The sequence below is a fragment of the Petromyzon marinus genome, chromosome 47 (assembly GCF_048934315.1).
Source record: "Petromyzon marinus isolate PM22_M1 ecotype Great Lakes invasive population chromosome 47, UKy_Petmar_22M1.pri1.0, whole genome shotgun sequence".
Lineage (NCBI taxonomy): Eukaryota > Metazoa > Chordata > Hyperoartia > Petromyzontiformes > Petromyzontidae > Petromyzon > Petromyzon marinus.
Genome location: NC_133713.1, coordinates 4,720,856 through 4,745,317, shown reverse-complemented (window position 1 = coordinate 4,745,317; position 24,462 = coordinate 4,720,856). Strand labels below are relative to the sequence as shown.

The following is a 24,462-nucleotide window of genomic DNA, read 5'->3' as shown; positions in this document are numbered from 1 at the left end:
GCACACACAGTACACACACAGTACACAAGGTACACAATATTGTGCCGCTTCCGACCGCATAGCTGCATGAAGAGTGAATTTAAACGGTAGTAAGATAGTGAGATTTGGGTAGAAATAGGTTCGTCGTATATATGGCCTGTAATCGCACAACCAGAACCTGCATAGAGTGAGGGAAGCCTGTCGTACACTTATAAAATATTATTGGGTCTCAAGTGATGCCTTCTTTGGAAACCAGTTCGTGCCACGATGTTTTTACCCATAACCCAGCTGTGTTTTCTGTTGTGTATTCTACAGTTCGTTGTCCCTGCATGTCTTTTGTCTAAACGCTGCTTGTTCATACACCTTACTCCAGTCACGGGTGAACTCCATCCTGTACCAGCACGATGGTGTTCATCTGTACTGAAGTTCACCGGCATTGATTCATGAGACACTGCGTGTCGAAACCGGTCCAGAGTTTGCTTGTCTTGAAACAATACTGCTGGAAATTGCACTCTCAGAAGGCCGTGGAGCTGAGGGATAGTGTAACAGATACTTCTGTTTTGTATGTGGGCAAACGGACATCTGTGAAAAAGAGCTTCATAGCTCACCGGATTTCTCCAGGATAAATAAAGATTCTGATTCTTGACATTGGAAGGAGGAGTATCGTCCGCTTATCTATTCTGCACCGGAGTATGGAGCCTCTCTCCGGCCACCTGTCAGTCCCAGGCTTAACTTTCGCGACTAAAGCCACGATTTGTTTGTGTGGTGACAACGTGTGCTTTGTGTGAGCTGCTGTGCTGTGTGATTAAACACCTATTTAAGAACAATGTATAACCAATGTGCTATTACAAGGACATAAGCCTCATCGCAGCACATGGCATAAGCTCCATTCCTGTGAACGCCTTTGTGTGAAATGTGTTTTAAATTAATGTACTGTCAATGTTAAAAGTGGAGGCATGTTATGTTCTTATTTTTAAAATGGAAAATAGCACAATTATATTCATTCTATTTGGATGTATGAAAACTTTTTTGAACTCGCCTGCATTTCTACGATCAACGTCATTGCGTGGTTACAGTTGACGGCCACGTGTTTTGTTGTGTTTTATGGACGCTGAGCTTGTGGTCACGCGTTGATTTAGGGTGCCACGGTGGCGAGATGTTAACTACCTTGCCTGCTGTACATGAGGTCGTGGGTTCGATCCTGACCGATGCCTGTGTATTTGGAGTTTACGTGTCTCTCTCCCCGTGGTCACATGGATTTTTCTCTGGGTCCTCCGGTTTTCACTCCATATGCTGCATCAATAAATTTCCACGTGATTAGCCAATTCGTTGAGCTCTCGTTGTGGCCAGGTCGCTTCCAAAATGAGAGCTATACAGCTCAGTGGGCCTTACCCAGAATCCAGTGGGGATTTTTAAACGGAGGGAAAAACAACAGATAACGTGTAACAGGCCAGGATTAATGCACCCTCAAGATTAGTGAACTAAGGAGGGGAGTGTCCGGGCTAGGGGTAACGACCACGAGCAGCGTATCTAAGGGGGAGGGGGGGGGGGGATGAATAATGTAATCAAACAGAACATAACGGTTACCATGTGCAAGACAGGGTGGTGTAGTATCCAGAGTCCACCCCGTCTCCCTTCTCCCCCATTTTTCCAGCTATTCATGCTGGGTGTCTGCCGAATTCAACCCTTCCTCCCCCCCCGTCTGGCCAGATCTTCCACGGGCTGAAGAGCAGCGAGGTGAGCAAGACGTTCCGCCGGGCCATCAACAAGAAGGAGGGCATTTGTGCCATGGGTGGCCTGTCGGAGCTGTCCAGCGCAGGGACGCAGCACTCCTACTCTGGTGCGCTCCTGTCAGCGTCGGTGCTAGACAAAGATCTCCCCTGCCATGTAGCCTCCCAACGGGCTGTTGGAGCGGGTGCGAGTTAGCGAGCAACCTATGATGGCCGCCACGGCGCACGAGGGAGTGGGTGGCCAGCACCACGGCCGGCTGGCGATGTTTAACACACACCGCACCACCACATCAAGTACTCATTCGAGGCTGAGTTTGACCTCGGAGACCATTTCAGATAACCGTCGCCGGTGTTGGCCGTGAAGGGGAATCGTAGTCGCCTTCGCTGGGTTCGTAGCACAGTGCGCTGATCACTGCACGACTGCTGCCCCACAAACAGTGGCCACACTGACGCTGATCACCAGCACGGCTCGCCAGCACAGGTCAAGTTTACGAGCCGCTGCTAGACGTTTCACTCTCCAACTCACTGGTTCTGAATCTGTTCGCTACGCCGCCCCCCCCCCCCCGCCAATGCAACTCATTTTATGATCCGGTCGTGCCTTGTGTAGGTTATTTGACGTCACTTTCAAATTGCTGCGCGCTGTTTGTTATTATGGTATTTGTATTGGTAAAACCCAGGCCTCCCTTGAGTCTTAACACCCAGTAGAATTAATCAAGGAACTGAACATTTCTACACTGTAACGTAAGGACACATCCTGGAAGTGAATTTAGCCAACACCCTTTAAGGACCCTCAAGGGGCCTGTCTTACCACAGCCTCCAGCTGTGCAGAAGACTAGTTTTTAAAATAGATTTATATATTTTACAAGGTAAGGGCCCACTGAGCTTTACAACTCTTTTTCAGAAGCGACCTGGCCACAAATGATAGCTCAACGAGGTAGCTTATCATCGCTTGGAAATTATTAGCGTCAAAATACTCGAAATGCATGTTGATTCAAAATGTGGGGGGAAAAAAAAATCAGAGGACCCGGACAAAGGTCTACACAACCACTTGGAGAGAGAACACACAAACTCTAAATATACATGCGTAAGGGTCGAGATCGAACCCATGACCTCCTGCATACCAGGCGAGGTAGTTAACATCTCGCCACCAAAAGAGCTCGGCTTGGCCAAATGACAGAACGTGAAATATCAAACTCCAAGTCATTTATCATTTTGCACACTCAGTGCGGACGAGGCCAATATGTGAGCCTCGCCAAAGGTGAGATTTGAACCTCGGGTGGCCTCTCCCGCTGGCTTACACCGAGCACCTCCTCCGCCGCGACGCTGGCCGACTGCTCGTGTAACGGAGGCCAGTGTGGGCACCCTGTGTAACCACGCGGCCGCCTCTTGCCGCGCGCTCACTCCGTGCGCTTGTGTGGCGGGCGTACGGTGCAGAGGAAGAGAAGTTTGCGTTTGTGAATTGGATCAACAAGGCCCTGGAGTCGGACCCGGACTGCCGGCACGTGCTGCCAACCAACCCCAACACGGAGGCGCTCTTCCAGGCCATGGGCGACGGCATCGTCCTCTGGTGAGAGCGCCGCAGCACGGCCTGCAGGTGCCGGCCACCAGCACCGCCGTCACGGCCAGTCCTTCTCGCCTGTGGCACCTGCCAGCAGCAGCAGCAGCAGCTGCAAGAACAATATGTTGTTTAACACGTAGGCTTTCGCGACCAATATTATTCACAATAAAGGTTTTTGGGTTAGATCGCGTTATTTATATTGTGACTGATGTACATGTCGATCTTGGTTGCATTTTTGGGATGATCCGGGGGTTTACTTTGGTGCTCTCCTCCCCACTTTGTGGAACTCCCTCCTGCTGGCCCCCCACTTTGTGGAACTCCCTCCTGCTGGAGATTCTCACACGATGTTGAGGGAGGGGGGCACACTGAGCGCCTGCCTCCCCCCCCCCTCCTCCCGTTGGCCACCACGAGTAATAACGAATCAAACGAGGTGTAAACCAAAAAAAAAAGCATTTAATTTATGACGAACGTCGTAGCAAATCTTTGTCAAGCAAGTGATTGTATATCGGGGTACACCTCTATTATTATAATAATTATGTTGATAGCGGTGGCTCAGTCGATGTCCAGCGGAGTGAAGAGTGCCTGTCCTGCTGTGTTCTCCAGTAAGATGATCAACCACTCGGTGCCGGACACCATTGACGAGAGGACCATCAACAAGAAGAAGCTCACTCCGTTCACCATCCAGGTCCGTGTCCTTGGCGACGGGCCGTCGTGCCTCTGTCGTCAGTGCTCTGTGCTCAGTGCGAGTGCTGTGTGCTGTTTGCTGTGTGCTGTTTGCTGTGTGCTGTTTGCTGTGTGCTGTTTGCTGTGTGCTGTTTGCTGTGTGCTGTTTGCTGTGTGCTGTTTGCTGTGTGCTGTTTGCTGTGTGCTGTTTGCTGTGTGCTGTTTGCTGTGTGCTGTTTGCTGTGTGCTGCTGCTACATGCTGGTGTTGTGTGCTGCACACTTTTTTCTATGCGCTGCACTGTCTGCTGCGTGCTTTGTGCTGTGTGCTAGTGCTGTGTGCTTGCTGCTTGTGCTGTGTGCTAGTGCTGTGTACTATGTGCTAGTGCTGTGTACTATGTGCTAGTGCTGTGTACTATGTGCTAGTGCTGTGTGCTTGCTGCTAGTGCTGTGTACTATGTGCTAGTGCTGTGTACTATGTGCTAGTGCTGTGTACTATGTGCTAGTGCTGTGTGCTATGTGCTAGTGCTGTGTACTATGTGCTAGTGCTGTGTACTATGTGCTAGTGCTGTGTACTATGTGCTAGTGCTGTGTACTATGTGCTAGTGCTGTGTACTATGTGCTAGTGCTGTGTACTATGTGCTAGTGCTGTGTACTAGTGCTGTGTGTTATGTGCCATGTGCTAGTGCTGTGTGTTATGTGCCATGTGCTAGTGCTGTGTGCTATGTGCTTGGTGCTAGTGCTGCATACTAGTACTGTGTCCTTGTGCTGAGCGCCATGTACTATGTGATTGGTGCTGTGTGCTGTGTGCTGGTGCTAAGTACTGTGTGCTGGTGCTGTGTGCTCGTGCTGTGTGCTATGTGCCGTGTGCTATGTGCTGGTGCTGCGTGCTATGTGCTGGTGCTGTGTGCTATGTGCCGTGTGCTGTGCGCTGACCGGGAGTCTCTGCGCTGCTGACCGCCGCTCGCCTCGCCCGCAGGAGAACCTGAACCTGGCGCTGAACTCGGCATCGGCGATCGGCTGCCACGTGGTGAACATCGGCGCGGAGGATCTGCGCGAGGGCAAGCCCCACCTGGTACTGGGCCTGCTGTGGCAGATCATCAAGATCGGCCTCTTCGCAGACATCGAGCTCACGCGCAACGAGGGTGAGCCACCTCGCTCAGCCACTCACCTCCACTCACCACTGTCACTCACCACCACTCACTCACAACTCGCTCATCGCTCTCACTCAAGCATAATGAGGGTGAGCCACCTCGCTCACCCACTCTCTCACCCACTCTCTCACCCACTCTCTCACTCACCACTCTCACTCACCACCACTCACAACTCTCACTCACCACCACTCACTCACAACTCACTCATCGCTCTCACTCACGCATAATGAGGGTGAGCCACCTCGCTCACCCACTCACTGCCACTCACCACTCTCACTTTCCACTCTCACCCCTCTAACTCACGCACAGCGAGGGTGAGCCACCTCGCTCACCCACACTCTCACTCACCACTCTCACTCACCCACAACGAGGGTGAGCCACTTGGCTCTACCACTCTCCACTCACTCACAGCGACCCACCCACCCCATTCACTCACCCACCCCACTCGCTCACCCCTCTCACTCACCTTCCCACTCACCCGCAACGGGGGTGAGCCGCCTTGCTCACCTCTCCCACTTGCCACTCCCACTCAACAGCCACTCACCCACCCCACTCACTCACTCACCCCTTACACCCGCCCTCTCGCCCGCCTCTCGTGCCTAACTCACCCACCCCTCTCTCGCCTGTATCAGCCTTAAATGAGTACTGGGTGCGGTGTGTAAACGTCACCACGTGAAAGGCAATGGCAGCCGAGTTTGTTCCTGTCCACAGCGCCGCCTCGTGCGCCGTGCCGATCCTGATAGGTTCTAGATTTAAAGCTTTCGTGACTGCAAGGATCCATACTCTTTGGTTCTATTCGGTAAAGTCACGTAGGTAAAAAATAAAACAACAAAAATCACGTCGTTTCGGCCACAACACCTACGTGACTTTACCGAATAGAACCAAAGAGTATGGATCCTGATAGGTGCTCGCCGACATCACTTGCCCCAAGCATCGCTGTGTGGGCTACACAGGGGCGGAGGGCGCTGCATTTTTGAGCATTTGCCCACCGACGCGTGTCACGCAGCCCTCATCGCTCTGCTGCGTGACGGCGAGAGCCTGGAGGAGCTGATGAAGCTCTCCCCCGAGGAGCTGCTCCTCCGCTGGGTCAACCACCACCTGGAGAATGCCGGCTGGAACAAGATCTCCAACTTCTCCTCGGACATCAAGGTGAGCGTTGGTGCTTGGGTCAGGGGCGGCGGCGCCTCTCTTGGCGCTCTCGCACGGGGCCGCTACCGTCGCCCCGCCGTTAGCCCCTCCTCTGCCCCCCAATTCACGCCGAACGGCAAGGTGTTCTGGGCGCCGCCGCGGTGGGCGAGGCGTTGGCTACCTCACCTGGTGTGCAGGAGGAGGTCGTGGGTTCCATTCCGACCCTGACGTCTGTTGTACATTTGGAGTTTGCGTGTCTCGCTTCCCATGGCCGCGTGGATTTTCGGTTTTAGCCTCCACATTTAGAAACATGCGTTGAGAGTATTTGGCTGCTATAAATTTCCATAAAATAAGCCACTCCCTTGAGCTATCAATTGTGGCCAGGTCACTTCGGAAAAAGAGCTATGTAGCTCGGTGGGCCTTATCTGGTAAAATAAAAACAGTTTTAGTATATATATTTTTTTTAGGGTTGTATTCTCTTGCCAGTCACGTTTCCAAAGTCTGCTGCGTGTATTCTTCTACTTCCTTTACAGCCAATGTCGATGCACAGCGACAACCGCACTGTCCCATTCAGGTGGTCTCAAGCCAGATAGTCGTGTGAGGAACAGCGGCGTGTATTACTGTCATATCCCCTTCGTATTCATGCATTTGGCATTGCATCGTTATATGTTGTTCGGTCTGTTCCGGATGACCCCAGTCAAGCGCCAGAGAGTTTTTAATTTTCCGTTTGTGCATCGGGTATCCACATTTGTCGTGGTTTGTACGAACGCGGTTTAGAGGTGGACCATGAGCTTCGTGGAATTTTAAAACCAGGGATCTTCTGCGTTGGGTCTTTTACGAGGTGTATGTGAGTTCTTTTGAACTCGACTCAGCTCTCCAAGATTCATCGGGGGGGTTGATTTCGCATTGTTGCGGGTGAAGCGCACGGGTCCAAGAGGGGCTTGCGTGACTTCAAGCGATGACGAGGGGCGTTATTGAGGTCCCGATGTCATATTGAACGCGTATCGAGTGGCTGGATAACATTGTGCTCGGTGCTTCTTGTCACGAAGGCCCACAGGGCTCCCGTGCGCCCTCCGCTGCCGCCCTGTGAACTCGGTGGGCAGTTCCCAAAGGGATAACGTCCGCTCGCTGCACGGCGTCAAATATTTATAGGGTGTAAGCCGTGCGCGTGTGTGTGTGCGTTAGCCACGTCTTTTATGGCCAGTTAGTTTTTTTTGCAATTTGCCAGTTAATGCTGCGAAAATGCAACACAAATGTTTTAGCCTTGGACGAACCGACAAAATGTCGTATTGTTTGGTGATGCTGCTGCTGCGATGGCAGTGGTGCGCGAGCACAGTTAACAGCAACAACAAGAACAACAACTCAACATACTCGTCAACAACACATCAACATTACTGTGTGTCCTTAAAAGAAAATCATCTATAATTGGTGACGTTTTGGGCAACGGCCCTTCACGGAAAAAAACAAAAACGGCAGGGCCGTGACTAAAGGCCGTTGATGATTATGTACTTTTTTTTAAGGCCCACAATTATGTTGATGAATGTGTTGAGATAAAAAAAAAACTACACGATAAACTGGTCGTGCAAAGTGAACACGCCATAAAATGAACGCCATTCATTCGCCTGTCACTTAAACAGCTGGGAACCAACCCTGCGCGGGGTGGGGGGGGGGGGGGAAGAGGCGCTCGCTGGCTCACGGAGCGCTCGCTGACTCACGGCGAGCTCTCGGAGCGCTCGCTGGCTCACAGAGTCCTCGCTGACTCACGGCGAGCTCTCGGAGCGCTCGCTGACTCACGGAGCGCTCGCTGGCTCACGGAGCGCTCCCTGACTCTCTGAGCGCTCTCGGAGCGCTCGCTGACTCTCGGAGCGCTCGCTGACTCTCGGAGCGCTTGCTGGCTCTTTGAGTGCTCGCTGGCTCACGGAGCGCTTGCTGGCTCTTTGAGTGCTCTCGGAGCGCTCGCTGGCTCACGGAGCGCTCTCGGAGCGCTTGTTGGCTCACGGAGCGCTCTCGGAGCGTTCGCTGACTCTCTGAGCGCTCGCTGACTCTCTGAGCGCTCGCTGGCTCTCTGAGCGCTCTCGGAGCGCTTGCTGGCTCACGGAGTGCTCGCTGGCTCTCGCCGCGTGCGTGCCCACTCTTGTTTACCCCGTGTGTGCCCGGGGGCCTTCCTGTGCTCACCTCTTCTCCAATTTCCCTCTGCTGCTTTCCCGGGGGACTCTGCCTGGCTCCGAATGCCCAGACGGTGGCTGACTTTTGCAACGCCATCAAGGTACGGCGTGCCGGCCCTGTCGACGGCCGCCCTCCTCCCCCCTGCGTGCGTTTCGCCGTGCCCCCACCCCCCCCCCCCTCAACGTATCGGAATATCGGGCAAACGCCGAGCGTGCATTTTTACACCCAGAAGAACGCTCTCTCGCGTATGGCCTTAACAGGCTTTTGGGACAAGTGCTGTTTCGAGTAGGACTGGTGCACAAGATGGGTGGGTGGCCAGCGCAGCACCACGCCCGGCCACCTTTGTCGCCCTCGTGGCGATGTTTACACACCGCGCCAAGTACACATTAGAGGCCGAGTTGACCTCCGGGAGGCCCGGGACCGGTTCAGATAATCGTTACTGGTGTTGGCCATGAACGGGAATTGGACTCGGGTCGGCAGGTTCGAAGCGCAGCGTAGCGCTGACCGCTACACTGCCGTTCCCATACACACACACATCCCCACACACACATCCCCACGCACACATCCCCACGCACACATCCCCACACACACATCCTCACACACACATCCCCACACACACATCCCCACACACACATCCCCACGCACACATCCCCACGCACACATCCCCACGCACACATCCCCACGCACACATCCCCACACACACATCCCCACACACACATCCCCACACACACATTCCCACACACACATCCCCACACACACATCCCCACACACACATCCCCACACATGCGCGCACATATACACCATCAGACAGAGGCAGCCTATTCAGGGAAACATTGATTAATTATTGATGTCTCGTCAGCCATGCTATCTCTTCAGGAGCGGGTGACAGACATGAATCACTGCTCATCTGTCTTAACACTACTGCACCCTCAGTGTTATCAATCCATTCCTGCCCAAGTCATCTCTCGCCTCCTATTTCCTTGCTGTTAGGTTTTCCTTTAAATTGGTAAGCGGGCAGAAAATGTTCAACAAATATATACTTCTGTGCACCCACAACATGAATATATACAGTACCCACACGACGTACAAATACACAAAGACAAAGAACCCCATATATATATAGCTTTAACAGACTATTAGGGCAAATAACACACACGTGCACATTTTGTACACGGCATGCGTACATGTTATAGACAGCATACACAGCATGTGCACACACCGTGTACACTTGTACATGTACGCACAACACACACCGTATATAACACAACGTCACGTGCAGACACGCACTTTGTAAACGCAAACACACATGCTGTGTACGCACTGCACTAAGTGGTCACCAATTCCTTCACTGTGCTCGCAACCGGTGGGGATTTGCACGTGTGTGTGTGTGTGCCATTATGTAAGCGGACGGATTCAAATTTTTAGGTGACTCAACACCGCTTGACTTCTCGACCCCTTGACCCCCAGGACTCGCGGGCGTACTTCCACCTGCTCAACCAGATTGCGCCGAAGGGGGACAAGGAGGGTCAGCCGCGAGTGGATATCGACTTCTCTGGGTTCAATGTGAGCCCCCTCCCTTCCTCCATCCCCTCCCTCCCCTTCCCCTGCCTCCATCTCTCCCCCTTCCCCTCCCTTCATCCCAGCACCTCGTGTCACCTCGGACTTTACATTTGTGGAGAGCACTTCGCTCCTCGCTCGTTGTTTTGCCCAGGAAAGGTTGGTCACGTCCGTTGGCCGGAGAAACGATTCGTATACGATTCATAAATGTTTTATGGGTCAGATCGCCGTCTAAGTAAAATGTGTGCCATGCGCCCTTCTCCACCCGACATGGCCAATGTAATAAAGTTGCCACGTGTTGCATCTGACTGTGCAGCCCTCCTCCGCTGCCATTGCCGCATTCACTGCCTGACGAAGCTCAGCGCGGTTTGAGTGAAACGCCACCGAAAGTGCGTTGATGTTGAATTCAGCTGCGAAAAGCCCTTAGGCCACTGCCGCCGAGGAGTGCTCTCGGTCGGAATTTTACCAATGCATTGCCGCCTGTTAATAATAAATACCCTTGCAGAACGTGCCAGTCCTGCCCGGGTAGTGGAGGGTTAGCGACAAGCTTTTTGGCACAACATTTAAATTACGTCCTTATGTTGAACTTCTTTTCACACCGTACGTAGTAGTCAGCTATGATGATCGGAGGTGCGGGGGAAGGACAACAAACTGAACAAATGAAAGTATTTAAAACTGCCACGTGTCCTAACTCAGGAATTAAAATGGAATCATTGTACTGGCGTTGAAGAACCTATGTTTTAAGTTACTGTCTCACATTGTCCTCCTTACACACCTTCTTTGGATGCAATTATGTGGCCTATGAATCCCTCTAACAACGTTCAGCCTCCCTTAATGGACTGGTTTACTTTCTCGTTTTAACACACGTGTTATGTTACAGACATCGACTCTCTTTTCTCTCTCTCTCTCTGTCCTTGCCGTTTCATTTCGTTTAATTACATTGCTTCAAGCTCAGTGGGAAACTATTCGGTGGGGAGAAAAAAAAAATTAAATACATTTCCCGTTGGCATTGCATGCACAGCATGATGCGGTGGTGGTCGAGGCTACACCCCTGTGTGTCAGGCGTGGCACGGTGATGTTCGAGGGTACACCCTGTATGTCAGGCGTGGCTCGGTGATGTTCGAGGGTACACCCTGTGTGTCAGGCGTGGCACGGGATAGAGTGTTTCCCCCTTACATGTTTTAGGCTTTCTGTGGGCACTCTGGTTTCCTCTGACATGTATAAACACTCATGCATTGGCTGAAAACATCTTAATGTAGAGAGGACTGCGGAGCTTGGACAATTGTTGTTTTTGAAAGCAATTGAATACTGTGCGTTACAAGTCGACATAATAATTATTAGTATCAGCAGTTAAAATTCTCTCCCCTCTCCTAAACTAGATTTGTAATTTTGATTTAAAGCTTTCGTGACTGCAGGGATTCATATTCTTGGTTCTTTCGGTAAAGTCACGTAGAAGGGAAACAATAAAATAATAAAAAATATAAAACAATAAAATTCTCACGACGTTTCGACTGCAACACAAGCAATCATCATCAGGTGTGAAAATCACAGCAAGAAAATTTGAAAAAAGTGGCGTTTTTTTTTAACGTTAGCACCACGGAGAGCGATTTGGCAGTTATTCAGATGGACGAGTCCATCTATGACCAGGAACACATAGCCAGTGAACTCAAGCACGTACACCAAGCTCTTAAGGCTAATGGTTACTCCGACTACACAATCCGCAAAGCTATCACTCCAACCATGAAGAAGGACCCTCTTGAGGAGCCATTCAAAACCATCACTTTACCCTACATTGCGGGGATCACAAGAAAGATCTCCAAAATCTTGAATAAACACAAGATCCAGGTCCGATTCAACACATTACATAAAATACGTGATCTGGTTCCGTCTATAAAATATGTGATTCCGGACATACAGTACCCTGGCGTCTGCAAACTAAGTTGTCTCTGTGGTAGTAGTTACATTGGAGAAACCAAACGACATGTCTCGGACCGCATCCGTGAACACAAAGCAGACCTAAAACACGGTAGGACCAACACCTCGGCCGTGGCAGATCATTGTTATAATTCAGTAGGCTCACATGACATTGACTTCTCCAAGACAGAGGTTCTCTACAAGCCATCTGGCTACCATGAGAGATTCGTTCATGAGGCTATCCACATATACAAACACAGAGACAATTTCAACCGAGAAGATGGATTCTGGCTTAGCAATCATTGGAAGGATTTGATCAACTATTTCGAGTCTTAATTGATTGTTCACGCTTACGGTGGCTTTCAGACCACATCCATTATTTTCGTCTCCCCCCTCCTCTTTTCCGAACATAGATGGACTCGTCCATCTGAACAAACTATCAAATCTCTCTCCGTGGTGCTAACGTTAAAAATAACCGCCACTTTTTTCAAATTTTCTTGCTGTGGTTTTCACACCTGATGATGATTGCTTGTGTTGCAGTCGAAATGTCGTGAGAATTGTATTGTTTTATATTTTTATTGTTTCCCTTCTACGTGACTTTACCGAAAGAATCAAGAATATAAAGGAACTTTTGTTCAACCACCGGTGACCAGGCTGAGACCTCTGTGAATATCCCAGTGCCTCTTGCTGCACTGTTATGATACCACCAATGTATCATATCGAATGTCCTCGAGTGATATTGAATAATGAATCTTAATGGGCCAGCGTTTAGAAAGACACGTTAAGAGGATTTTGCTGTTATAAATTTACACATGATAAGCCCCACATCATTGGGCTATGATTGGTGGCCAGGTCGCTTCTGAGAAAGAGCAACACAACTTTAGTGGGCCTTACCTTGTAAAGTAAAACATTGTTTAGTTTATCGCCCCAGAAATCCTAACTCCCAGAATTACCCTCAATTAAATGGGGGTCGACTTGGCCAAGAGTTCCCCCTGGTGTTGGTGGAGTGAACGCCGCCCCACAAGGTGGCGCCACACGGAGGTGGCAGCACGGTGGTCGAAGTCATTCCCAGCAGAAACTGTGGCATACCCTAGCAACGTGCAATTTCTACCTCTAGGCTATTAGAGAACCAACAGACAGGTTGATTGAGCCCCTTTCCTTCGGTGAGATTAATTGACGGAACTGTCTCTCTTTGAGATGGTCCGTTACCTTTGCAGCTTCTCACATCCCCGAGCGAGAGAGCTCTTGCAGTATCTCCGTTATCCCTCGCCCGGTTAGTTCGGTTGACAGTAACGTGTGCTAAAAGGGTCCCACCCAAGAAGGCAGTGTTGATGAAAACCGGGATGCACCCAGTCTGTTTTCGGGCAGTCGTTTACCGGCAGTCGTAAAGTGCGTGTGGTTTCCGTGACACAAATTTCCCTCTGTACAGAGCGGCATCTCTGTATGCTCCGTATAAGCAATCGCTCTGAGCAGCGATGCTCCGTTAAGGCTTGCGAATGAGGGTTTTCCCCGCACCCGTCTCGCTGTCGAGACAGATCTCTGACACCCTGTCATCCTTGCACACAAGCACTCACTCGGAGCGGCTAAACGCTTGATTACGGGTGCCCAAGACTTAGCCGGGTCATATCACCGCTGTGACCGCTCGTACCCTGCGCCGCGCTCGTCTCTTGCGACCCCCACCGCAGGACAAGGATGAGCTTCGCCGCGCCGAGAGCATGCTGGTGCAGGCCGACAAGCTCGGCTGCCGGCAGTTCGTCACGCCGGCCGACGTGGTGAGCGGAAACCCCAAGCTGAACCTGGCCTTCGTGGCGAACCTCTTCAACAAGTACCCGGCCCTGCACAAGCCGGCCAACCAGGACATCGACTGGGGCCTGCTGGAAGGTGCACGCTGTGGATTGCTGCCGGGGCCTGCCAGGCTGCGCCGGCGGGGACAGTAGCCAGCCACCGATGACACTCAGCACGGGAACATGCTGAGATCATTGTCTGTGTTCCTCAAATTCCAGGGTTTACACCCACACCATGAGCGGTGCGGGTTTAGTGAGACAAGGCAATTTATTTCCTGGGTCACCCGGATACCTAGCACAACATGATGATGACAGTAGTGATGGTGATGCTGACAGTGATGATAACAGTAATGCTGATGATGACAGTGGTGATGGTGATGCTGACAGTGGTGATGGTGATAACGACAGTGATAATGATATTGATGATGAACTTGGTGATGATGACGATGCACATGACGATGTTAATAATGACGATGATCTTTGTGGTGATGACAGGTGAGAGCCGGGAGGAGCGGACGTTCAGGAATTGGATGAATTCCCTGGGTGTGAACCCCTTTGTCAATCACCTGTACAGGTAGGTAGGTCGGCACTGAGATGCCCCGCTCGTGGCAGTCAAGCCCCCTCCCACGTGGAACTATCCTCACCTTCACACACACACACATACGGACACGTTGCCCCGAGCCTGCACCCACACACATGCAGCAGAAGTCCAATTGTCCACGTTGAAGTGGGGAGACCGGATTGAGCAGAATTTTTTTCCGCTGGAGCAGTGTGCCATGACTTATGGGAGGGATTAGCCGCGTGATTCCATTAGTCCAGGATACATTTACGGATTACGAGCGCTCGAGTTTTTCTAAGACACAAATGGTGCAAATCTGCCAAGATAGGTCGACGTTTAATGGGTTTGGCATTTTTCTTGGGCTTCATATCCGAGTCAACATAAAAAGCCAAAACCCCATTTTCTATACTCAAAAAATGACATTGCCACACCTCGTGTGCAATGTAAACAAATGCAAAATAACATAAATTACAATCTCACCTCCACATTTTCCCTGCAGCTCTACTCCTGCGGCCCTGCTCTTGCAGCTTTGCCTTCAGCCTTCACGCTACGGATCGCGATTTGCGTGCCGTAAATTATGGCAAATGGCCGCGCACCGTCAATAAAAATCCGCAAATAACATTGATTCGTGAATTATTGGAGCGCTGTTATTGCAATTCTGCTGCTGTTTGCTGATGTTTAATAACTTGTTTCCCCATAACCTGCACACGTGTACATATTTACATGCTACCATAGTCGGCACATGCACGTACGCGTGTACATATTCACACACGTACGTTCCAGCCGCGACAGGTGTCACCATTGTGGTTGGGGTGAGTGAGTTCAAGTTTCCAGCTTAGTTTGTGTCACCAGGTGGGAACTCGGAGACCAGGATGCGTCTCGTTTGCAAGCGTGTGACCAGGAAGGATGTTGACCACCCTTGATGTAGCATGGTGGCAAGATGTTAACTACCTCGCCTGGTATACAGGAGGTCGTGGGTTTGATCCTAACCCCCAACACCTGTATATTTGGAGTTTGCGTGTCTCTCTCCTCCCTGTGGTCACATGGATTTTTCTCCGAATCCTTCGTTTTTTTCCCTCCACATTAGAATCAACGTCACGCGTTTAGAGTATTTGTCCGCTATACATTTCCACGTGATAAGCCAATTATCTGCGTTATCATTTGTGATAGCCAGGTCGCTCCCGAATAAAAGCTCCATGACTCAATGGGCCTTACCTGGTAAAATACAAAATTCTAGTTTTAGTTTAGATGCAAGAAAGTGATAAAATCATCGTCACTGAATCCTACCTCGCAGCATCATAATTTTAGGTAAGTTCATGAATAAACTATTATTTAATCGTTAAATATTTAGTTAACGGTGCGTGCGTATGTCTGTGCGTCTCCTCCTCCTCCTCGTGCAGCGACCTCGTCGATGCCCTCGTGATCATCCAGCTGTTCGAGAAAATCAAAACGCGAGTGGACTGGAACAAAGTGAACAAGCCTCCGTACCCCAAGCTGGGCGCCAACATGAAGAAGGTGAAGCGACACGCGCGTGAGATGGCGGGCGGGCGGGCGGGCGGGCGGTACGGTTACTCGGCGTAGGTCACGTTCCAGCCGCCCCCCTCACCTCCCCCAGCTGTTCCCTGCATCGTTCCGATTCGCGGTTGCGATTCTGTTCGAGGATCGTTCGGCCTTTCGGCTCGTTTTGTCTCCTTGTCACTTCTATCCCGCTGGCACAGTTGTGCGCGATCTCCCATCGTTAGCCTCGACGTGACGTCGCCCTGTCATTTGTAGATCGCGCAGATAATTTACACGTAATCCGATCGCACACGCGCACTTCGACGCGTGCATTCTCGGCTCGTGCGATTAAGCCGATGATGGACGGGACGTTTCGTTGACGCAGCCAAGAGGTGCTCTGCACGTCGGTGGGGGGGGGGATCGTGCTCCAGGGAGCACGGAATGCGTGCTGGGAGCGAGAACGGCACTGTGCCACTGAGAACCACAGCGCCCTCGCCCGCCGGCGGTGTTCGTGGTGGCGATGACGATGTATGGAGGGGGGCGGGGGGGCAGCACTCGTAGCGAATGGTGTGTGGCGAGGGAGGTGCGTGTGTGTTGGGGGGGGGGGAGGGAGCTGTGTGGTGTGGGAGCCGTGCGGAGCCCCGGACTGTGTGGTATGGGAGCCGTGCGGCATCCAAGCTGCGTGTGCATGAGCATTGTGCTTTGGTGACGCGGTGTGGCGCTGCCTTCCCAGCTGGAGAACTGCAACTACGCCGTGGAGCTGGGCAAGACGACCAAGTTCTCCCTGGTGGGGATCGGCGGCCAGGACCTTAACGACGGCAACCCGACGCTCACGCTGGCGCTCGTGTGGCAGCTCATGCGCAAGTGAGTGCCGCCCCTTCCTGCACCACCACTGTCCACGGGGCCCGGCGCTAGGAATCGCGGCCGTTGCCGGTCGTCACCTTGCCTGGTATGCAGTAGGTCTTGGGGTCGATCCCGATGTTGACGATGCCTGCCGTATATTTGGAGTTTGCGTGCCTCTCTCCCCGTGGTGGTCGCGTGGATTTTTTTCCCGGGTCCTTCGATTTTCCTCTCCGTATTTAGGATCAACACGCATGTGTAGAGTATTTGACTACTGATATAAATTTCCACGTGATAAGCCACTTTGTTGAGCTATCATTTGTGGCCAGGCCACTTCTTAAAAAGAGCTGTACAGCTCAGTGGGCCTTACCTGGTAAAAATAAAAAAAACTTATTTTACCAGGTGAAGCTTTTTCACTGAACTATGGGGTCTTTTTCAGAGGCGACCTGGCCACACATGGTAGCTCATCACAGTGGCTGATATCATCATCATCATCACACGTGGGAATTTATAGTCATAGACAATTTATCTAAATGCCGCGTGTTGTTTGTAAATGTAGAGGGGGGCAGAACCCGGAGAACAATCCACGCGGGCTCCAAATATATAACCGGCATTGTCAGGGTCTGGGATCGAACCTACGCACTCCTGCGTAGCAGGCAAGACAGATAACATCTTGCCAACGCAGTACCCCATTGAACTCTGTAAAGGTTGATTCTTAATTAATGTTTGAGTTAGGCCACTTAATGTTCTGACCAAATATATAACGTAAATAGGTAGACAGTACGTCTCCTTTAGCTATCCATTGACCCCGCACTGCCTTCTGGGAGTGTGTAACGTCAGCAGCTTTCATTCAAGACAAGCAAAACTCTGGACCGGTTTCGACACAGTGTCTCATCAACAGAGTCCGGTTTTCTTGAATCAATGATGGTGACGAATATGTGGAGACCCATTGCCTGCTGATTTTTTTTGTTATTTTTTTTTCCCCACAACAAAACGATTATTTTGAATTGGGGGACCACATTCATGTCGTGAAACCCTTTGCCACCAAATGGAGCCCAAACCCCAAAGTGAAACCACTATATTCTTCCTGAGCCCGACTCTTGGAATGCGATGCGGGGCACCGTCAGCTGACCTCAACGCACGCCACGGCTGATGGGGAAACGATTACTGTGTGTGCTCGCAGGTACACGATTCAAGTCCTGGAGGACCTGGGTGAGGGAGAGAAGGTAAACGATGAGATCATCGTGAACTGGGTGAACCACACGCTTCGCGACGCCGGGAAGAGCTCCTCCATCGCCAGCTTCAAGGTGCCGCCCACGGCTCTCTCGACCGCCTCTCATCCTTTCAACCTTTTGACCTCGATCTCTTGATCTCTTGGCCTCCCTTCAGACCGGACCTCGCACGCATCTTTCACTGAGAGTCCACGACCAGTTGTGACACACGGTCATGGGGAGCCGTGTCTGCTTGTGTGTGTGTGTACGTTCGGTGGCTGTGGTGTGGAGAGAATACTGGTCCAGCGGTTAGTGCAGCTCTTTGCTAATCCGGTGACCCGAATTCGATTCCCACTCACGGCCAACATCACGTGATATCTGAACTGATCCTGGGCTCTCCCCTTGGTCGACTCGGCCTTAAATGAGTACCTCGTGCAGCGTGTAAACATCGGCACTGGGGAAGCAAAGGTGGCCAGGCGTGGTGTTGGCCAAAATGAATCGAGCGGTGCAGGCACCTAGGAGGGGGAAGACGTGTGTGGACAGGGACACGTGAACACGACGTGCGAGCGCCTCTCGTTACGAGGCACGACGTGCGTGGCTGCGTGGGCCACGAGAGTTTACGAGGTCTCGACAGTTGCAACGCTCGGCTTCACAGCGACCGTTGTGCCGCTACTGCCGCTGCCGCTGCTGCTGCTATGCGCACCGCTCTGCTGGCCTCGGCGAGCTCTGTAAGTGGTTGGCTGTTCCCTGCGGCAGGACAAGAACATCAGCTCCAGCCAGCCCGTGCTGGACCTCATCGACGCCATCCAGCCGGGCTCCATCCGCTACGACCTCGTCAAGGAGGAGCCCTTGACCGACGACGACCGGCTCGACAATGCAAAGTGAGCCTCCCAAAGACAAAGACTCCCCCCCCCCCCCGTATAGCCTTAACAGACCGTTGGGGCAAGTGCTGTTAGCGAGCACCTATGAAGTCCGGCACAGCGCACGAGGGGATGGATAGCCAGTACAACGCCCGGGCCGCCTTTGTCTCCCCAGTGACGATGTTTACACACCGCACCGGGTACTCGTATGAGGCCGAGTCGACCCAGGGGAGGCCCAGGAGCGGTTCAGATAATCGTCACCGGTGTTGGCCATGAGCGGGAATCGAACTTGGGTCGCCGGGTTCGTAGCGCAGCCTAGCGCGAACCGCTAAACCACCGCTCCCCCGCCCATTCCCCCCCTCCAAGCCCCCCCCCACCACCGCTGGTGAGCCTGTGGCGCTTTGCCACCGACACGGTGGCACTGTCAGCGTCTCCATTGTGGAAGCAGCCCCCCCCACCCTCCACCCCAGTCCTCTCTGAGCTGCGTGGTTACGCTGCGGTGGTTACGCTGTGCGTGGTTACGCTGAAATTAAACTCTTGAAATTTTTCCAGGTAAGGCCCATTGAGCGATGTAACTCTTTTTCAGAATCGACCTGGCCACGAGTGATAGCTCAACGCAGTGGCTTATCACGTAGATATTTATGGCAGCCAAAAACTCGTGTTTCTAAATGTGGAGAGAGACACGCAAACTCCACATATGCAGGCGTGAGGGTCAGCATCAAAGCCACGACCTCCTGTATACCAGGCGAGGTAGTTGACATCTCGCCACCGTGGCGAATGCTGCGAAAATCAATTTCCGTGGGCTGTGCCAGGTGAAGGGGCTACAGCAAAAATGTGGGACACCACCTGTTCCGTCTCTGTGGGATAGAGTGTTTCCCCCTCGCACACATGGGTTTTCTCCAGGTGCTCCGGTTTCTTCCCACATGTATGTGGACGCTCATTAATTGGCCGATAGCACCTTGATATTTAGAGGACGGCAGAGCTTGGGCAATTGTTGGTAACGCCGGCTTGCCGGCTGGCTGCCGTTTTCCCGCTTGTCTGCAGTTCCTCCTCTACGGGAGCGAGAAGCGAATACTTTGCAGCACGCTACAAGTTGTTGACCTGTCGTAGTCTCAGTGCTGCGCGAGCGTGCACACTTTGCTCGGAACCTCCGGGGCACAAGTCCAGTCCCGGACGGGGGTCGGCTCGGCGCGTCGCCTCCGCAGGGGTCGATAAGACAGCGAAGTTACTGCCTTGCGCTCAGTCAGCAGAGTTTGTCTTGTGGAGTGCCCGGCCCCTGTCATGGGAACGTGGAAGTTCTAACTGCAACGGTGGGGGGGGTGGGGCACGCGCGTGACTCGCCCGGCAGGTACGCCATCTCGATGGCGCGCAAGATTGGCGCGCGCGTCTACGCGCTGCCCGACGACCTCGTGGAGGTGAAGCCCAAGATGGTGATGACCATGTTCGCCTGCCTCATGGGGCGCGGCATGAAGAAGGTGTGACGCGCCGCAACACCGCAACTGCTGCGCCAGGCCTACGCACATGCACCCACGCGCACGCACGCACGCGCACACACGCACCGCTGCAGCAACCAACGATACAACCGCAACCTGCACCGCATGCAGGCGGACGCGAGAACCACAGCGCACCACAGCGCACGTTGCGCGCCAACGGCATGTCCTCCGCACGCTCCCCGCAATGCTTCACAGCTCGCTACGTCGCGCACGCTGCACGCTCCTCCTGCCACACGCCGTGGCATGGTAAATGCCTCCCTTACCAGTGGTGGCCCATGCCGCACTCGGGCACCGCAGTCGCCAGAGCCGCTCGCAGCTCGTGGAACACCGTGGCACGCACCGTGGCACACCGTGGCACGCACAGTGGCGCACTGGTACAGTGGCAGCCTTGCCACATCATGGCACACCGTGGCGTGATGTGGCAATGTCGTGGTCCACCGTGGCACGCATCTTGCCACGCATCTTGCCATGCTGCGTCACAGCAATGCACGCGGCACGCTTGCCAATCTACTGCAGATCTCGCACCACAGTGGCGCACAAGCATGTAAAACACACACACGTCACACACGCATCGTACACAATCCACACCCGACACGAAGATACGTCGCACATTGCACGGGCACAGTTCACGCACGTGCACATGCAAACTCATCATGTACGCACACACTTGGCACACTTCCACTGCACTCGCTATCGCAGGACACGCGCAGACACCACTCCCGCGGACATCGCTTCCGCAGACATCACGCACATCACTCGCACGCGCACCACCGCGGTCACAGTACGTTGAGGAGGCGTCCTTGGTCCCCTGTGGGGCAGCCGCAGCCTGGGCGGCCAGGCGCACTGGGGGAGGGTCGGAGTTGGGTCGGAACACTTACTGGGGAGCATTCCTCTCATCGTAGAACAGCAACATTCAGAAACGTGCTTTGCAAGCTTCCCCCAGCGGATTAACGTGTACAATACTACGAGCGGAGAAGAGTCGACACTTTTCCCAGCCCCCGGGAGTTCCGTGGACCGGCCCGTCGGTCGGCTTGTTACGTGTGTTTTTTTTCTGCATTTTATGGCAATGTTTATACGTAACCACCCTGGTAAATAATTACAATCAACGACGCGGAGAGAGGAAAGGTGTCGTGAAAATCGGTTGTAAAAGTGGAAATCCTGGGAATGAAATTGCGTCGAGAATTTTGATGTTTGGGGAGGTATGACCCGTGCGTCCTATCATGACCTATGACCTATGCAAGGTAACGAAAAATAAAGTGAGTTTGAATGAAATTGCGACAATTGGGTTTTATGCTGCAAAAATTTACACCAAAGGCGAAAACGACGCTCAGGCGTACGAATTTGTGAATGTGACGACGCGCGACTACGTATTGTCTGTATGTGCAAGGACACGGTACGAGTGAAGCGTGTTAACGTGGGACTGGGGGGGGGGGGAGGGGGGGGGTAAGCTGTGTGTCGGACGATGGGGCCAGGCGACCCTCGGTGGCTGCGTCGTGGCACCGGCACTGCAAAGCCACAAAGGGGCACGCAAGGGAGGAGGGAAATCCCCCCCCCCCTCGGACAACACCGCCGCGACTTGCTCGCCCCGCCAGTCCGACGTGAATCGGAAGTTTTAAACACCCCGGCGGTCGTGCCCGTTGCTGTCGCTGATCGACAATCCTGTCCCCCGCGGTGAGGAAATTTTCCGCCGCGTGAATTCCAACGCGCTTCGGGAAGATCGATCTCGCCCCTCTCTCTCTCTCTCACTCGACAGAATAAATAAATACGTCTCGCTTGGGCCCGCCACCTGGCACTCGCGAGGGCGCCCGTGTTTACACCGCGAAGGAGCTCACCGCTGCCACGCGACGCTCCATATCTGGGGAGCATTTGTGGGAGAGCAGCCTCGTGATTCGTTGGCTTGAGTTGAATACATACAAATTTGATGTCGCCCCCCCCCACCCCCCTTCAAATGACACCTGCAGGGCACCCCCTCCCCCACCGCTGCTCCCGCCGAGTGCTGCGCTGTCCGATGTGAGCGTTCCCATTCATTCGCCAGCACGACCGTCGGCTGTTGGCGACCGTCATTCGTACGCCGTTTGCCAACACGCTGCGACCAGCAACCACTGAACTCCATCTGTGGTGGTGTGGGTGGTGGGGAAGGAGGAGGAGAGGTGGGGGGGGCCCCCCCCCCCCCCCCACCCAGCGCTGGGGGGGCGCTGCTCAATTGTCCCAACACCGATAGGTGCAAAGTTTCTGTGGAGTGTCCGGCACAGGATGGGGTTGGATGGTTGCGAGTCGCAGCGTGTCGGTCACCACCTGCGGCAACCAGTACAGTGTGGCCCTCCTTATTTGCGACGAGGCGATGCCCGTGACCAGCAGATTTCGCGGATATTATTGGCCTACGAAAACCTCTTTTTAATGAATTACCTTAAATAAAGAATCTATTAAAGACATGAACATAAAATGGGTTATAATAAAGTAAATAAAAATCAGTATTTAACGATTAAATGATTGTTTATTAATGAGCTTACCTGAAATTGATGCAGTAACGATGACCTCACCACTTTTGTGCATCTAAACTAAAACTCAACAATATTTTATTTTACCAGGTGTAAGGCCCACTGAGCAATGTTGTAGCTCTTTCTCAGAAACGACCTGGCCACAAATGATAGCTCGACGAAGCGGCTTATCGCGTGGAAATTTATATCAGTCAAATACTCTAAAACGCATCACATTATCTCTCATCACCTTCTCCGTCTCTCTCGATGCAGAAGTCGCGTAAAGTTCCACATGCGATTCGCGGACAGCCAGCTTGAGAATAACGAGGCAATACTGTACTGTAATCTGGTTCGCCCGAAGGCGTTTAGCTCAACGCGACGCGCATTCGGAGATCTGATGCGCTCTAAACGTTCATCCCCCTCTGCCCCCCCCCTCCCTCCCCCATGTGAAACGTGCGCATTGCATCGTCGTGACGAACCCGCGTCGCGTCCCGTGGGTGGAGCCACCGACGCCGCGAGCGGTTGTGCACGCTTTTAAGAGATGCATCGGTGACGGGGGGGGGGAGGGGGGATGGGAGGTGACCTTGGGGACATTTTGGTTACATTTGCCTCCATCCAGAAGCGTGCTGGGGTTTTGTCACCGCGTGTCGGCCGCGATGTACGCCTGGCGGAGCGCACAGAGAGACAGAGAGAGAGAGCAGCGCTCTCCATCCTCCCGACATCGTGTGAACGCTGCCTCCGGCAATATCGGGCGGTCGCGCCCGTTGATTCGTAAGCGCAGCTCCATTGTCGGGGTGGCGGGCGACGGCTACGCTGCTGCTGCTGCTGCTCCACGTGGCTGCCCGTCAACCAGCGCCTCGGAGGCAGCAGCAGCAGCGAGGATTGGTGGATCGCCGCACAAATGACGCATTTCTGTGGGCGTCGAAGAGCCGTACCCTGGCGCGCCAGGAGAAAACAGTACAGCAAGTGTGGACTAATCTCCATCAGTTCCGTCTGTATTGGATAGCGTTGCACCTTCGCACCGCGTGCGTTTCCTCCCACACGTGTAAACGCTCGTTAATTGGTCGAAAAACATCTTAATGTATAGAGGAGCGCAGAGCTTGGGCAATTGTCGGCAGTGCCGGCTCACCGCCTGGCTGGGATTGTGAGATTCACTTTGCATGAACGACGATGCTACATACAAAACTTAACATGAATTAAGAGTTTTACTTTTAAAATGTATCCTGTATTTGGACCCAGTATCTTGCCAATAAACTGTTCATGGGATTCGAATTGTGATGTTCAAAGCAGAGTATGGGACCGCAGTACGAAAACCAAGCTTCTGGTCGTGTTCATGACATTTTTTTGTTTTTCTAGAATGTTGACGTCTTATTGTTTTACAATCATGTTGCCATTGCTAGCTTTGAAGTTAACGTTTTACTTAACAGTACAAGGCTAGACATTGCTATTTTGTTCTTTGAGGTCTTTATATAAATATACTATTAAAAAAAAAACACCCCTTGACAAAGTTCATTGTTTTGCTTGCAAATACAACATTGTGTCTACAGGATGAATGATAACAACCCTTGCTGATGATGGCAGCCTACACTCCTTAAACAGCGGAATAGCAAAGCTACGCAAACTTCAATTCCCGCTCACGACCAACACCGGGCGACGAATATTTGAACCAGTTCTGAGCCCTCTGCAAGGATGGCATGTTTGACTTGGGTGCCACGGTGGCGATGTTAACTACCTTGCCTGGTGTACAGGAGGTCGTGGGTTCGATTCTGACCCTGATGCCTGTATATTTGGATGTTCTCCCTGTGGTTGCGTGGTTTTTTTCTCTGGTCCCTCCGGTTTTTTCCCACAACATTTAGAATCGACATGCGTGCAGAGTATTTGGCTGCTATAAAAT

General features: G+C 52.6%; 1 protein-coding gene across 5 annotated transcripts in view; it reads left to right on the top strand.

Moving 5' to 3' along the window:
* Window positions 1-23,840, top strand: part of LOC116952449 (plastin-3-like) — a 93,975-nt gene extending 70,135 nt beyond the window's left edge. For 4 of the 5 annotated variants that reach the window (XM_032971802.2, XM_032971803.2, XM_032971804.2 and 1 more), the window contains 14 exons: window positions 1,690-1,819; window positions 3,144-3,276; window positions 3,871-3,952; window positions 4,908-5,073; window positions 6,089-6,231; window positions 8,447-8,476; window positions 9,844-9,939; window positions 13,533-13,728; window positions 14,127-14,205; window positions 15,591-15,705; window positions 16,421-16,551; window positions 17,711-17,834; window positions 18,495-18,619; window positions 19,947-23,840. In XM_032971802.2, the coding sequence (XP_032827693.1) occupies window positions 1,690-1,819; window positions 3,144-3,276; window positions 3,871-3,952; window positions 4,908-5,073; window positions 6,089-6,231; window positions 8,447-8,476; window positions 9,844-9,939; window positions 13,533-13,728; window positions 14,127-14,205; window positions 15,591-15,705; window positions 16,421-16,551; window positions 17,711-17,834; window positions 18,495-18,619; window positions 19,947-20,079 (1,683 nt within the window). In that variant the 3' untranslated portion in view covers window positions 20,080-23,840. The remainder of the gene's footprint in view (window positions 1-1,689; window positions 1,820-3,143; window positions 3,277-3,870; window positions 3,953-4,907; window positions 5,074-6,088; window positions 6,232-8,446; window positions 8,477-9,843; window positions 9,940-13,532; window positions 13,729-14,126; window positions 14,206-15,590; window positions 15,706-16,420; window positions 16,552-17,710; window positions 17,835-18,494; window positions 18,620-19,946) is intronic. The other variant, XM_032971806.2, reaches the window with a different exon arrangement.
* The last annotated feature ends 622 nt before the right edge of the window (window positions 23,841-24,462 follow it).